Below are 17,203 nucleotides of genomic sequence, written 5' to 3' on the forward strand. Positions count from 1 at the left end.
TCCAGGTTCCCTTTTAGAGTAGAAGCACACTTTTGAGCTAGTACAGCCATGAATCTTCTTGGGAATGATGCAACAAGTTTGTCACATCTGGATTTGGGGATCCTTTGCCATTCTTCCTTGCAGATCCTCTCCAGTTCCATCAGGTTGGATGGTGAATGTTGGTGAACAGCCATTTTCAGGTCTCTCAGGAGATGCTCAATTGGGTTTTGGTCAGGATTTAGGTCAGGGCTTTGACTGGGCCAGTCAGGAATGGTCACAGAGTTGTTCTGAAGCCACTCCTTTGTTATTTTAGCTGTGTGCTTAGGGTCATTGTCTTGTTGGAAGGGGAACCTTCGGCCAAGTCTGAGGTCCAGAGCACTCTGTAAGGCCTGCGCCACACATCCGTGCCTCCGGTACGTTTTTGGCATTTTTTGCACGTACCGGAGACACGTGCTGATGTTGACATACTATTTTTAATCTAAAAAGCCTCACGTCAGTGTTTGCGCACGGAGCGTGTGTCCATTCCGTGCGTACGTTTGAGCGTGTCGAAAAAGCGCTGACATGTCCGTTTTCCACCGGCATCACGTCCTCACGGATCCATTAAATCCTATGGGTCCGTGTTTACACGTACGTGATACGGATGGCCTCCGTATGCTATCCGTGTGGTCCGTGTCCGTGTTTTAATTAGAAAGTTTGTTACACTCTGAAATACTTTCAGGTGGCGTAGCTAACATATTTTTTTGCACAAAACTAACTGTGCATTTGCAGAAGGAGTGAGCAAGCAAGAAGTTGTAGTTCTGTGTATTGCAAGATCTATTTTGAGCAAACTTTCGTCTTCGAAATATAATAATGGCACCACGGGTGGACACGGAGAAACTTATAACAGCTGTCGAGACTCACCCACCATTATGGGATACACGTGTAGATGGTTACCATGACCGACTGACAGTTGAGCGCCATTGGAATCAAGTAGCTGAGGAAGTGTACCCCAATAATGCATGGTCTAGATGTTCTCCTGCAAAGCGTGCTAAATATGGTAAGTTGTTGTATTTTTTTATAGTTATTTATTTAATATCTATATTTGGATTTGTTCATACTTTCAAACTGTGATTGTTTTGGCATAGTTATGTTTTCTTTTAGTGTAAAATCCTATGAGAAGATTTGGTATATGTACTACTCAATATATTGAGTTCCTGTACACTTTTTTCATAGTATCACCAAACTTTCATAAGTGTCAAAAATCAAAGTATACTTAAATTTGTAATCTGACTTGGAATTCTTCATGAATTTACTTAATTAACTGATTAAACTGTCATGTGTTTTAAAATTCCCTGTTGTATTAGTCTAAATTTAGTATCACAATTGAAAATTTTTGTTTCTTTTTTTTTAAACTAAAATTGTTTAAAATGACATGTCAATATCATTACCTACATGTATCAAATAATATTTCTAGTAATTTATAGCCAAATGTCATTGCAAAAACACCAAATTATAATTTAAATATAGATGACAATTACTTAAAATATAATTATTCAGAAATATTATTTGGTTATGTGTGAATGTCTAAACATGTTTTTGAATGAAGAATATCTAAATAAATTATATTTCATCCTAAGTATTTGACCAACATAATTGTGTTAAATTGTATATTACATTTCGCAAACATTATTTAAATTAATGTGTGCAGATTTATGGAGAATGTTGCAAGTGACATATTTTTTTATTTTCCACAGTTGACTTGGTAAAAAGGCGTTGGCGTTCAGCCCGTGATCAGTACCGAAGGGAGTACAACCCTATACCATCCTCATCCAGCCAAGGCCGCAAACGCAGATATGTCTACTATGAACAAATAAGCTTCCTAGCACCCATCTTAGAAGTTACACAGTAAGTTTTTTTTTTTTTTTAAAAAAAAAAAAAAAAAACCCCCTGAAGATAATTGGACAAAGATAAATGTTAAGATTGTAATATGTTTTTTCATTTCTTATAGAACGGAGGATAATCTTGACGAAACAGATGATGAACCAACAGCAGGTCCCTCTGCTACAGCCACCTCAGCATCAGAACAAGAACCTGCCAGAGAAGACATTGAAATTCCTGAGACTCAACAAGATGCAGCAAATGATTCACATGAGGGTGGGACAGAGAGTGCACAAACCAACACCCAAGGCTCATCAACGCAACAAACAACCACACCAGCTACACAATCAACACAAACAAATGTACTTCCACGTTTTGCACCACAACCTCTACGTGCAAGAAGAATCCGCAGACCTGAGGAAATGAGATCCTTACCGGAAATAATTGACACACGCATTATTCACATAATGAACACTTTAATTCCAGAAACAGATGCCGAGCGTTTTTGTCGGTCTTTATCTACTAGCTTAACCAAAATTCCTTCAGATAGGCAGGAACGTGTAAGAGCTGCTATGCTTACCCTACTGTCAGCTAGTCAGGCAGAACAGGAACCAGTGAGAGTGTATGAGGCCATAGAAAATTGGCGTACCATTATGCAACAACATACAGTCCCAAACACAACAGACAATCAAAATACAATTTCAACACAAACAACAATGGCAACTGTAATAGTCAATAATCCACTATTACAACAATCTGGACAACCTTCAATTGCTTCAAGTACGTTATTCCCAACACCAATTAGACAAGGGTATGTTGCAACCAATACTGGTGCCTTAAGCACAGTACAAAGTGCTACCTCTCAGCAACCCATGAACTATATGAATTTACAACCAACTCAAACTACTAGTTACTTTACTCAACCCACAAATATTGGTGGTTTACCTAATTTGTTTCCAGGTTCAACATACCCACAATCATTCATGATGCCTCATTATCCAATCTCAACTATGTTACCTACACCACACTTACAAACATCAGTCAACTATCCTCAAGGTCAACAACATACACACACACAATACCCAATTACCCATGTAGATCCACAGGTGTACTCAACCACAGGCAATGTGTTGGGACAAACCAGCATGCAACAGACTGTTCCACACACTACTGTAGCTAGTAATAGGAATGTTGTTCAGCAAACAACTGTTTCCATTCCTGAAAATACCATTTCTGAGGCCACACAAAACAACATACTCAGCAACACTCAGGTTACTTCACTAGAAGATCTTGTTGACTTGTGATGCACATTTTTGTTAATCTTAACAATCAAACAACAAATCTGATGAATGTGTCAAAATGTTAAAAAAGAGGGATTTCCAAAAATGTGCAAACTCAGAGTTGAAAAGATTTTAAAAACATGTGTGATTATACTTAGTGACGGATCACATATATGTTTTATGGCCTTTATTTTTGGAATTTTATGAACACATTTTTACCCAACCAATTTGATGGTTAGATTAGTTCTAATATTCTGAAAACACAGTTTACAATTTTTTGGTCTATGTCAATGTCCAACATGATAGCAACTTAATTGGCCGACATTTTTCTACATTGTAAGCAATGCACACATTTTCATTACAATTACTCTTGTATGTAAAGTATATTTTGTATGTTATGAAGAATAGCATCAAAATTTTCATTTAGAAAAATTTAACACAAAATGAACAATATGTACATTTTTAATGTGGATGTGAAAAAATAACATCCTTACTTTATGGATTAATATGCTTATTCTTAATAAAAGATTCTGTTTTTGAAGAAAAGAAACATGTTTATTATTGATATTTATTAATAATATTGCATTTTTTCAATAGACGATTAACATTATTAATGTTGTAAGTTTGAAATAAGTTTCCTAAAACATGATAGTAACACAGAAATGTACATACACATACATACAACATTCAGAAAACCATGTTGCTAACAGAAATGTCAGTTTATGATTAACGCATTTGCCCTTTAATACTAGTTCGATTTAAGCTCTTAGATGTTGAGAAAAATTAACCAAGTTCATATAATAAAAAAAAGTTATATTTTTATCAACAAAAAACCATCACAATCTTAACAATCAACACTATTATTAGTATCATCAAAACAATTAAAGTAATCAGTAAATAAATTTCTAATTTGTAAACCAGATGTCACGGAATTATGAGACATAGGTTCACCTGTGGGATTAACAACATGGTTTATCTGAATTTCATCATCCACATAAGTTCCTCCTTCATGTATCCGACAGTAATTGTGAAGCACTATGGTAGCCTTGAGTACAGATGTGACAAAGGTTGGCTGCAACTGAATCGTTGTCTGATAAATGCGCCATTTGTTAGCTAAAATACCAAATGCACACTCCACATAACGTCTTGCTTTAGTTAGCCGATTATTAAAGTACTGTTTCCTGTCATCAATGGATCTCCTTGGATATGGTCGCATAACATGTTTGGATAATGCAAATCCTGCATCTGCTACCATCACATATGGTGCCAACGGTCCAGATGTACCAGGTAGGGCAACTGGAGGGGGGATCAATAATGAATTTTCTTGCAGGCGTTGGGCTAATCTTGATGAACGAAAAATACGGGCATCTGAGGCACTACCATAGGCCCCAATGTCTGCATAAATAAATCGGTATTCTGTGTCAACCAATGCCAAAATAACAACGGAAAAAAACTTATGAAAATTGAAATAACGTGACCCAGAGTTTGGTGGCTTTTTAACTCTGAAATGCTTGCCATCCAAAGCTCCTATGCAGTTAGGAAAGTCAACAGAGTCCTTGAAGCCCTTAGAGATTTTCAACCAATCTTCTCTGTTTGGCTGAGGCATCATTTCTTCTTTTAAATGTTGCCATATCATGTCGCATGTGTGACGTACTATAACGGCAATGGTTGATCGACCCAACAAAAAATCAAAATGTAAAGCACTAAAAGATTGACCAGTCGCCAAGAATCTATGAAAACAAGACAAACAATGATTTACAATTAACACTATGTTTTTTTAAATTAAAACAATCATAAGAAAACACAAACATTGAATCAAAAATGAGATTAGATCAATAAAGATCAATTACACATTTCAATGTGAAAAATAACACATTTACACAAATTACAAAAATAACAAATATAATACCTCAGAGTCACCATAAATCTCTCCTCTGGGGAAATGGAAAGCCGCATCCAAGTGTCCTGATGTTGCAAATGAGGTCGTAAAATATTTAGTAAGTAATCAAAACTCTCAACTGACAACCGGCAGTATGAAAAAAACTTATCTGGGAAATTCCGTAACTCAAAAAATAAAGTATGGAAATGACCATGCATAGGCCGCATCATCATTAGTGGATGCACCCACAATCTGGTTCTTCTTACATTATCATATTGCAACATGTGGCGTCGAACGCCAAAACGACGAGATATAATCCAACATAAAAACACTAAGGCCTCCGTGGATAATGGCATTGCGACAATTTTGTCTCAACACATAGGTGCTCCAAGGCATAATACAAGCAGGAAACAGTTTATAGTTAACTTATATTTATGTCCTAATCACATACACCTATGTGTCATTTAATTCCAAGTAATCACCATTATCTCAATGTGTGAAACATGTGAAACACGCACAAAAAACGGACTGCACACGGAACACACACTGACGTATTTCACGCACAGGAAAACGCACACACGTACACACGTATGACACACGATATGCATACGGACACCACACGGAGGGGAAAAACGGACTGCAAATACGGAACACGGACACAAAAAACGGACTACACCAAACGTACGTTTTTTACACGTGAGTGTGGCAGAGGCCTAAGAGGTTTTCTTCCAGGATATCTCTGTACGTGGCCGCATTAATCTTTCCTTCAATTGCAACCAGTCGTCCAGTCCCTGCAGCTAAAAAACACCCCCATAGCATGATGCTGCCACCACCATGTTTCACTGTTGGGATTGTATTGGGCAGGTGAAGAGCAGTGCCTTGATTTATGCACACATACAGCTGATAATTATCACCAAAACGTTCTATCTTCGTCTCATCAGACCAGAGAATCTTATTTCTCATAGTCTGGGAGGCCTTCATGTGTTTTTTTGCAAACTCTATGAGGGCTTTCATATGTCTTGCACTGAGCAGAGGTTTCCGTCGGGCCACTCTGCCATAAATGCCTGACTAGTGTAGGGCTGTAGTGATAGTTGACTTTGTGGAACTTTCTCTCATCTCCCTACTGCATCTCTGGAGCTCAGCCACAGTGATCTTGGGATTCTTCTTTACCTCTCTCATCAAGGTTCTTCTCCCACGATTGCTCAGTTTGGCTGGACGGCCAGGTCTAGGAAGAGTTCTGGTGGTCCCAAACTTCTTCCATTTAAGGATTATGGAGGCCACTGTGCTCTTATGTGTAACGCCTGCCTGGATCCACAGACTCAGACGAGCTGTAATGGACAGGCTAGAGGGAAGCCACTTGCCAAGCAGGACCCCCAGAACCCTGAAACCCTTTAACCCCTATACAGGGATTTGGAATTACACAGGGCCCTGGAGATCACTACCTGTGGAAGGCTGCAGTCTGAAAGAGTAGTCGTCAGGCAGGGTCAAACCAGGAATTGCGGAACAGGGACAGAATCGGCAGGCAAAGTCTTAATCAGAAACAAGCAGAGTTCAAAACCGGATCAGGCAGCGAGGTACAAAAACAGCAGGCAGGAGGGTAGTCAGGAAACAAGCGGTAATCAGCACACGAAATCACAGGACGAAACAGGATCCAGAATTCTCAGAACTATCTCTGGCAGAGGTCAGCAGACAGGAGGGAAATTAAAAAGGGTGTGGTGTCTTCCCATAGGCTGTAGCTGAATGATGGTACCTCAGCGGGGAAACACCCGCCACCTACAGTCAGCCAGTGGCACTGCAGATCCCCAGGAAACCCAGACCAGTGGATGAACGGAGCCTGCGCCCACCGGCACCGCTGGCATCGACTTCTCTCCCATCACCAGCACCATCCACGGCAGGAACACGGCATCGCCTGGCGAACAGAGCAGAAGTCGAGGGAGCGGACTCCGGTGGTGACGTAACATTATGAACCTTCAGTACTCCAGAAATTCTTTTGTAACCTGACCAGATCTGTGCCTTACCAGAATTCTGTCTTGAGCTCCTTGGGCAGTTCCTTTGACCTCATGATTCTTATTTGGTTTGACATGCACTGTGAGGTCTTATATAGACAGGTGTGTGCCTTTCAAAATCAAGTCCTATCAGTTTAATTAAACACAGCTGGACTCCAATGAAGGAGTAGAACCATCTCAAGGAGGTTCACAAGGAAATGGACAGCATGTGACTTAAATATGAGTATCTAAGCAAAGGCTCTGAATACTTATGACCATGGGATATTTCAGTTTTTCTTGTTTAATAAACTTGCAAAAATGTCTATATTTCTGTTTGTTTCTGTCAAGCTGGGGTGTAGAGCATACATTAATGAGAAAAAAATGAAGTTTTCTGAATTTACCAAATGGCTGCAATGAAACAAAAAGTGAAAAATGTAAAGGAGTCTGAATCTTTCCGTACCCACTGTATTATGTAGTCATAGGTTTGCCTTTTAATAGACCATCAAGAATGTTGTACATCTTCCTCATGGATCCAGGTGGAACTTAAGGCCGCTTTACACGCTACGATATATCTAACGATATGTCATCGGGGTCACGTCGTTAGTGACTCACATCCGGCCTCATTTGACATATCGTAGCATGTAACACAAATGAGCGACTGTAAACAAGCAAAAATACTCACCTTATCGTTGCTCGTTGACACGTCGCTCATTTTGAAAAAATCGAACGTCCTTCTGTGCTCCGGTTGTTCATCGTTCCCGAGGCAGCACACGTCGCTCCGTGTGACACTCCGGGAACGATGAACTGCAGCTTACCTGCGGCCGCCGGCAATGTGGAAGGAAGGAGGTGGCCGGGATGTTTACGTCCCACTCATCTCCGCCCCTCCGCTTCTATTGGCCGGCCGCTGTGTGATGTCGCTGTGACGCCAAACGTCCCTCCCCCTTCAGGAAGAGGATGTTTGCCGCCCACAGCGAGGTCGTTCGGGAGGTAAGTACGTGTGACGGGCAGGGCCGGATTATAGGCAGGGCAGACGGGGCTCCAGCCCAGGGGCCCCCACCAAAAGAGCTTTTAAGGGGGCCCCAACCATACTTGGCACCTGTCAGCATTTTTTTTTCTTCACACCCTCTCCCCCTCCGTAAAGACAGTCTAATAAATCAGCTGTGTTTTTGGGGGGGGAGGCGCGGGGTGTTGAAGCACCGCTATTTATTTGTATCTGCGTCTTGAAGACGCAAAAACAAACTGCAGGCACAGGACGCTGATTGACACCGGAAGTACCAGCGGCCGCTTGTACTTCCGGGGTCAGGTGTGCTAATGCTCCCTGCTATGTGCTGCGGCCGTACCCAGCGAGGGGCGGGCAGCTGCCCCCCCTCCCCTCTCTCCCCCTCCCTAGAAGCAGGGGCACGGTGTAGTGCGCTGCTGTATCTGCTGTCCCCGCTGCGCTCCTCTACACTGTGTGCATGCCAGGCACACTAGCAGGAGGCAGCGCGCTGTGCTCTGTCGGCTCTGCTGTGTGCTGTGCTCGGCATGCACCCAGTGTAGAGGAGCGCAGCAGAGCCGATGACCGCAGCTTCCTCTTTCCGTTCCTATTCAAATGTATTTGCATCTTTCAGACGTAAATACATTTGAGCAGCGTGCCGGGACCCGGCCCCGCCCCCGACGTGCAGCAACGTGATGAGATCAGCACCTTGCTGACGTCATCACAGTGCTGCAGGCGCCACACAGGGGACAAGAGGAAGCGAGCGCTCCATGAAGGAGCTGAAGAGACAGGTGTAATTAATGGGGATGAGTGAGGAGGGGCTGAGGACACAACGGGGAACATTTGTGAAGGAACACAGCTCTGTGACAGGCAGAGGAGGAGTACTGTATTCCGAGGAAGGGGGGAGGAGTGTGTAGTGATGGGGCAGTGTAATTTGTGTGTGTAGGGGGTGATGAGGGTTGTATTGTGTGTGGGGGGAGGGGTAATGGAGGGTGCATTGTATCGTGTGTGTGGGGAAGTGTAATGGAGGGTGCATTGTATTCTGTGTGGGGAAGGGTAATGAGGGGTGCATTGTATTGTGTGTGGGGGAGGGTTAATGGGGGGGTGCATTGTATTGTGTGTGGGGGAGGGTTAATGGGGGGGTGCATTGTATTTTATGTGGGGGGAGGTGTAATGGGGGGTGCATTGTATTCTCTGTGTGTGTGTGAGGTGATGTGGGGTGCATTGTGTGTGTGTTTGTGAGGTGATGTGGGGTGCATTGTGTGTGTGTGTGAGGTGATGTGGGGTGCATTGTGTGTGTGTGTGTGTGTGTGTGAGATGATGTGGGGTGCATTGTGTGTGTGTGTATGTGTGTGGTGATGTGGGGTGCATTATGTGTGTGTGTGTGTGTGTGTGTGTGTGTGTGTGTGTGTGAGATGATGTGGGGTGCATTGTGTGTGTGTGTGGTGATGTGGGGTGCATTGTGTGTGTGTGTGTGTGTGTGCGAGGTGATGTGGGGTGCATTGTGTGTGTGTGTGTGTAGGAGGTGATGTGGGGTGCAGTGTGTGTGTGTGGGGGGCTGCATTGTAGTGTGTGGTGATGTGGGGTGCATTGTGTGTGTGTAGGAGGTGATGTGGGGTGCATTGTGTGTGTGTGTAGAGGGTGCATTGTAGTGTGTGTGTGTCAGAGCTGTGTGTGTAAGAAGCAGTACTGTGTGTGTGTATATATGAATTAGAGCAGTCTGTGCGGCCCCCCCCAGAACTATATGGGTCCCCCAGAGCGCTATGTCACCCATCGCAGTAATGAGTACACCACCAGAGCTGTTTGCCACTCCAGTAACGTCTATGCCCCCTGCCCCTCCTGTGATGTATATACAGCAGTGCTGTCAGTGTGCAGTCATGTCTGTTAGTGACAGCCATCGTGAAACACAGCCACATGTCCTGAAGGAGCTGGACGGAAACAAGCGGGAGAGGTGAGTGAGGCTGCTGGCGACTTCCCCATATTAATACCTGTAAAGGCTCATGCACACGTAACTGCTGAATATTCTGCAGCGATTTGACAGCACATGTGCGCGTCAAATCGCTGCAGAAACACTGCATAATGGATTCAGTTTTTCTGTACAGAAAATCCGATTTCATGCGCTATGGCTGCTGCCCCCACCATAGACAGAGCGGGAGCTGCATCCATAGCGCACGGAATAATTGACATGCTCATTTTATGAACGCACAGATTTGGGTCAACATTTTAGCACCCAAATCACTGCGTTCATAAAAGCTACGTGCGCGCGTATCATGCACAATCTACATAGCTTGTATAGGGGACGCAGAACGCATGCATTTACACTGCAGTGCTATACGCAGTGTAAATGCATGGAATTACACAACGTGCGCACGACCCCTAATGCGTCTGTGTCTGCATATATGTCAGTGTATATGACTGTGCATATATTTGTCTGTTTATATGTATTTTTCTGAATTTGTCTTCAAATATGTATATGTATGCCTGTATGTGTGTGTGCGTGTCTGTGTGTGGATGGGGTCCACTGAGACTCTTTCACCCGGAGGCCACAAAAACCTGGAGCCGGCCCTGGCTGCCTTAACATTGGGATCAGTAAAAAATGTGAGTAAAGCTTTACACTCTACAATATATCTAACAATGTGTCACGTCGTAAGTGACGCACATCCGGCATCGTTAGTGATATTGTAGTGTGTGACAGCTACGTGCGACCCTGATTGTGCGTTAAAACGTTGATCGCTGACACGTCGTTCATTTTCTAAAAATTGAACGTCTGGTTGTTCATCGTTCTTGAGGCAGCACACATCGCTCCGTGTGATACCCCGGGAACAATGAACTGCAGCTTACCTGCGTACTGCCGGCAATGCGTAAGGAAGGAGGTGGGCGGGATGTTTACGCCCCGCTCATCTCCGCCCCTCCACTTCTATTGGCCGGCCGCTGTGTGACGTTGCTGTGACGCCGAATGTCCCTCCCACTCCAGGAAGTGGATGTTCGCTGCCCACAGCGAGGTCGTTTGGAAGGTACGTGTGATGGGGGTAATCGTTTGTGCGACACGGGCAACAAATTGCCTGTTCCGCACATATGGTGTGATCGCATACGAGATCGAAATGTGTAAAGCAGCCTTAACTCTACTTTCCGTGTATAAGTGACGGCTGTGAGTGATCCTGGACTTTGTCTGTATTGTAGTACTGTAAATCTGAATGTGGCAGAACAGGATAAATGTTCATTGGATTTCTATCTAAATGCTACAGTTCGCGCTCTACTGTTATGGCTAAAAATGTTAACGTTATGGGGCCCCCACCAGATTTTCTGCCCAGGGGCCCCCACCAACCTTAATCCGGCCCTGGTGACGGGGCTTACCGAGTTTGTGCGACACGAGCAACAAATTGCCCGTATCGCACAAATGATGGGGGCGGGTGCGATCGCACATGTGAACGCACGATAAATTGATACGTGTAAAGCGGCCTTTAATCACCTGTATTGGACAATTTGATGCTACGTCTCCTTTTTTCCTGTTGTTGCTAAGGCTATGTGCGCACGTGTGCGCTCTGCACCGCACCGAAAAGGTGCGCTTCAGAGCGCAGCTGAAAAGCTGCGTTCTGAAGCGCATGGTGCCGGCGAGAACGTGCGCTCTGCCTGCAGCTCCTGCCATAGACAGAGCAGGAGCTGCCGGCAAAGCGCACGGAAGAAGTGACATGTCACTTCTTAGAACGCAGCGATTCGGGCAGCAGCCGAAGCGCTGCGTTCTAATATGCCACGTGCGCACGGCCCCTGCACAATCTCCATAGATTGTGCAGGGGACGCAGGACGCATGCAGTTACGCTGCGCTACAAAGCGCAGGGTAACTGCATGAATTATGCACACGTGCGCACATAGCCTAAAAGCAGGATATGTAAAAGGGAAGTGATTGATAGCAAACTGAAAGTTCCTGACTTGTTGTGAGTTTGCTGAAGAAATGCAATATCTGCCTTCTGAGCTCTCAACTCTCTAAGGCCCCTTTCACACGTCAGTGATTCTGGGACGTTTGTGCTTTTTTTAAAACGTACCAGAATCACTGACATACGCAGACCCATTATAATGAATGGGTCTGCTCACACGTCAGTGATTTTTCACTGCATGTGTCTCCGTGCGGCGTACCCGCGTGTGCGTGATTGCCGCACGGAGACATGTCCATTTTTTTCTGGCATCACTGATGTTCCACGGACCACGCAGTGGTGTGGTCCGTGAAACACGTGCCAGAAAAAAACGTGCTTTTAAAATAAAAATCATTTTTACTCACCCGGCGTCCAGCGATGTCTTCTGCAGCCTGTTCTCCCTGCTGCTTCTAAGCCGGCTCATTATTGTCGCGCATATTCATTATGCGCGACACAGCCGACCCGGAAGCAGCTGCTGCGGGGGTCACCGCCGGCCGGATGCTGCACTGCGGGAGCGATCAGCACCATGGAGAGCAGGAGCGCGCACAGGTGAGTAGTTTTCTAAGTGCAATCGCGGGCCACGGAGAACGGAGCCCGGATTACACTTAGACAACCCACGTGTGCCGTGAATCACGGCACATGCAGGGACATGTGCGTGTTTTACACGCCAGTGAAAAACGTCACTGTTTTTCACTGACGTGTGAAACGGGCCTAAGAGTAATTCTCCTCTTCCCAGAGGAATTAAGACCACTTACATTAAGTGAAACCACACAAACTATGATTACTATACAATGTAGGGGAAACATTACAAATTATAACCATATTCATTTGCATGGATCGCTTCATAGAAGCACATCCCAGACTACCCCCAGGAGAACAGAGTGTAGGTATCTCTTCTTTCAAAAGGAGTGGCTGATCTGACATAAAGGGAATGGGGAGACACAAAAGGGCAGGGGAGATATAGACAAGAAAAAACGTGCAGAAAACATAAACAATCTAAAAGATTTAACAGTATTTTTCAGTGAACAGTGGTTCTAATTGAGCCCACCTAGCTAGTATTAAAACAAAGGGAACAGCCCCAAATTTAGCTTGTCTATGGAAGGAGCCCACAGACAAAAAATAGTGAGAAAAAAAAACATTAATGGAAGCAATTGGAAACCCATGTAAGCCACGAACCAGTTGACAAATATAATTAGATAATGACAAACCCAAAAAAGTAACAGCTTAGTGCTGATAACAATAAGATGCAATAACATTGGCCAGTGTTTTTCAAAAAGTCAATGGAAGAAAATCTGAAAAGAACATCCACAAAATTTTTGACCGTCAAGAATTGGGTCTATTCCTACTAGCCAAAGACGGGGCCCTGTTTCCCTCCATGTCCCACCTTCCTCTTTTTCCACTCTGACGCCACAACGGTGGAGCTGAAGATGGAGAAAAGTCCCAGTATGACATTTTTGGTATTGACAGAGCTAACCAGGGGCGTAACTACCGCGGTCATAGAGGTTGCAACTGCGAGCGGGGCCCGGCAGCTTAGGGGCCTGCTCTGCAGATCAGAAAGCAGCTCCTTTCTGTAGGAGGAGCTGCGCTGTTCAGGCGCAGACCACGCGGCCGCTATATGACCCATTGCCGCCGCTGCTGACACCGTGCCCCCCTGCCCATTGTCAGCGGCGGCACTGGGCCCCCCTCCCCCGTCATCACGCACAGAAACAATGAAGAATGAATGGAGCTGCACGGGCTGCTCCACGCTCCATCATTCTCCCTCTGTGCCTGTGCGGTGACGTCACTCCTGTGTGACCGCTGTGCTGAAAGCACAGAGCGCAGGGCGGGAGGACGCCGACCGCAGGTGCAGGGGAACGGCGAAGAGGTGAGGACGGAGCAGCGGGGGAAAGAGGAGACATGAGGATAGCAGCGGGGGGAACGAGGAGAGAGGTAACTTGTTTGTTTTTTGGGTGTGTTTTTTGTTTGTTTTTTAAAAAAAAAAAATCAGTGCATACATGGTGACCAGGGGGGGGGGGGGCGGGGAGGAAGAAGCATGGGGGGGCTGCCAGCATTATACATGGAGCATGGGGGGCTGCATTATACATGGAGCATGGGGGGCTGCCAGCATTATACATGGAGGATGGGGGGCCGGCTGCATTATACATGGAGAATGGGGGGCTGCCAGCATTATACATGGAGCATGGGGGGCTGCCAGCATTATTCATTGAGCATGGGGGGCTGCATTATACATGGAGTGTGGGGGGGCTGCCTGTATTATTCATGGAGCATGGGGGGCTGCCTGTATTATACATGGAGCATGGGGGGCTGGCTGCATTATACATGGAGCATGGGGGGCTGCCTGCATTATACATGGAGCATGGGGGGCTGCCTGCATTATACATGGAGCATGGAGGGCTGCCAGCATTATACATGGAGCATGGGGGGCTGCCAGCATTGTACATGGAGCCTGGGGGGCTGCCAATATTATACATGGAGCCTGGGGGGCTGGCTGCATTATACATGGAGCATGGGGGTCTGCCAGCATTATACATGGAGCATGGGGGGCTGTCAGCATTATACATGGAGGCCTCGGGTGAATTATAATATATGGAGGACTATGGGGCGCAGTATAATATATGGAGGACTGTGGGGTGAATTATAATACATGGAGAACTATGGGAAATGCATTATAATACATGGAGGACTATGTAGCTGCATTCTAATATGAATTGTTATGTGGGACCCTTTATACAACATGGAAGGCTATGTGGGTTCCATTATAGTATTTCGAGAACTATATACAAGGGGGGTCAAAGATACAAGCAGGGGATGGGAACATTTTGTGCTGAGGGAAAAGGGCTCTTTCCCTCAGCACCCAGCTTTCCCATGCTCTGCTATACATCTCTCAGCACCCAGCTTTCCCATGCTCTGATATGGGAAAGCTAGGTGCTGAGGGAAAAATGTATAGCAGAGCATGGGGAAGCTGGGTGTCGAGGATAAGATGGATATCAGAACATAGGAAAGCTGGGTGCTGAGGGAAAGAGCCAAGTGGCAGCGTCATTATCCTGTACCCCGAGTGTTATTGTCCCGTACCCCAAGTGTCGGTGTACGTACAGGGAGGGCCCAGGTCCAAACTTTGCACCGGGGCCCATCAAACTCTAGTTACGCCACTGGAGCTAACTTATGACAGAATGAAGGAAAATCCTCCAGGGACCTCAGGGTCACCAATATCCCATTCTTTCGGGCAGTTAGGGCAAACAGGAAGCTCCATTTATAGGAGATCTGCTGATCCTGCAAGGTCTTCTATAAAAGTCTGAGATGTCTCCTCTTCTAAAGAATTATGCGAGAGACGTCAGGGAAAATATGTAGATCATTGCCCATGTAAGTAATAGACCTCTGGGATCTGGCTTTGATCTTATTTTCTCTTTCAGTCATATATAAGCAACAAATTATATCATGTGGGTAAGGCGAAGAGCTCTTAGGTTTCAGGGCCATATGTGCTCTATCAAACTTAATCGGTGATCTCAAAGGGTTCCCCGAAATAGAATTAAAGACTGTTTGAAGCAAGTCCTTATGATTCTCTTGGTTCATGAATTCATGAATACCCTATACTCTAAAGCCTGTGTGCCGCACAAAAGAATGTGCCGCACAAACGATTAACCCCCGTCACACGTACTTACCCGTCCATACGACTTCGATGTGGGCAGCGAACGTCCACTTCCTGGAGTGGGAGGGACGTTTGGCGTCGCAGCGACGTCACGTGGCAGCCGGCCAATAGAAGCGGAGGGGCGGAGATGAGTGGGACGTAAACATCCCGCCCACCTCTTTCCTTACGCATTGCCGGCTGGAGCCGCGGGAGGCAGGTAAGATGTGTGCTGCCTCGGGAACATTGAACAACCTGACGTGCAATTCGTCTGGATTCAACGACGTGTATGCGATGAACAGTTTAACGTTCAATCGCAATCGCACGTACCTGTCACACACTACAATGTATCTTATGATGCCGGATGTGCGTCACTTACGACGTGACCCCGCCGACACATCATACGATATATTGTAGCGTGTAAAGCGGGCTTTATATTACAACTCTTGCCCCTTTTATCAAGATCTTCAACGTGAGCTTGCAGCTTGCTCACTGCTCTTTTTTTGGGATGTTATTAACTATTGTAGATCTGAAACGTGATCTGGTAACGTCATGGTCGCTTTGCAATTCAGATCAACATGATTCTTTGACTTCAGTGATTATAATTCTAAGACAAAAGAGACCATGTGTCATCATATCTTCGGCCAGTGGGGCAGGGAAAGCGCAAAGAGCCCCTGTATCTTTGGTATTGACAGAGTTCTGATTAGTACATCCCATGTCTGAGGCCTCTATGTCAACTCATTCATCTTCGGTCTTTTTATTAAGGTATTTTTTTCTCCATTCTAGGGATTAATGGGGTCAGCAAAGTCGAGGTCCAAGGCAAGGACCCAGCAGCCTCGCCACACACTGAGTGTCACAGGCCTGCAGGTGTTATTAGGCCATCACTCTGGGGAGCAACACCCAGCACCAACCCAGACTGTGATTGCGGGATGACTGATTCAGGGCTAGGGCCATAATATCCATCCAGGTCTTTACCCTGCATTTCCAGGGACTGGGCCCTATCCTACCTCAGTGATACTAGTGGTGTCTTCCCCGCTGAGGACCTCTGACACATGGCAAGATGGTACCGCATTGGTAGAACCCACTGGCTCTTTAATGAAGAAAGCATCCAGCGTTGTAGCGGTCATGGCTGCAGATGAACCCGCAGCAGCAGAAGATCTCACCCTCGGGGGTGCAAACATTTAAATTGCATTTTAACAGCGTGATTTAAGGGGTTAACCTGTGCCTACGAGACACATGTCTGCTGTACAAATAACCACTGGCTCACTGCATCAGCCTTTGGTGATCACCCCTTCATGATTTAGGACATACCGTTACATCCTCGGTCGTGAAGTAGTTAATGTGGCAATACTCCATATGTGACTGTACAGTACTGTTTGGCCACAGTTTTCCTTTCACTTCTACATACTGTATAACTAATGTATAACAGTTTCAGAACTGTGAAACATTATTTTTTTGCAAATATAAAGATGCAGAATATTTTGTTATGCCAATTTTCTGATATTTATTTAGTGGAAACTTGGCAATAATTCAGATAACTAAATTATGTCTAAACACTATTGTGAATTATAAATAGTCACAGAAATTGCACTACAAAATTTGGTCCTCAGTCAGTGACAAACTATTTTTTGCTTCTTTCTTGTAGTCCTGCATCATATCATCTTTTACAATTGTCCAACAGTAATCTGCAAGCATTGATGGATTCCATTTTCCTTGA

At 45.1% G+C, this 17,203-nt stretch overlaps 1 protein-coding gene across 1 annotated transcript; it reads left to right on the forward strand.

Moving 5' to 3' along the window:
* Positions 1–822: 822 nt before the first annotated feature.
* Positions 823–16,671, forward strand: LOC142289889 (uncharacterized). Its single transcript, XM_075333829.1, has 5 exons — positions 823–1,015; positions 1,713–1,863; positions 1,967–2,958; positions 16,273–16,305; positions 16,475–16,671. The coding sequence occupies exons 1-5, from the start codon at positions 829–831 to the stop codon at positions 16,669–16,671; spliced, it is 1,560 nt and encodes a 519-aa protein (XP_075189944.1). The 5' UTR covers positions 823–828.
* Positions 16,672–17,203: the final 532 nt, after the last annotated feature.

Source organism: Anomaloglossus baeobatrachus, chromosome 2 (assembly GCF_048569485.1).
Source record: "Anomaloglossus baeobatrachus isolate aAnoBae1 chromosome 2, aAnoBae1.hap1, whole genome shotgun sequence".
Taxonomy (NCBI): domain Eukaryota; kingdom Metazoa; phylum Chordata; class Amphibia; order Anura; family Aromobatidae; genus Anomaloglossus; species Anomaloglossus baeobatrachus.

Coding starts and splice junctions, on each gene's coding strand:
- LOC142289889 (XM_075333829.1), top strand. CDS start 829: ATGGCACCACGGGTGGACACGGAGAAACTTATAACAGCTGTCGAGACT. Junction 1,016..1,712: donor TGCAAAGCGTGCTAAATATG/GTAAGTTGTTGT, acceptor TATTTTCCACAG/TTGACTTGGTAAAAAGGCGT. Junction 16,306..16,474: donor CAGCAAAGTCGAGGTCCAAG/GCAAGGACCCAG, acceptor CTGCATTTCCAG/GGACTGGGCCCTATCCTACC.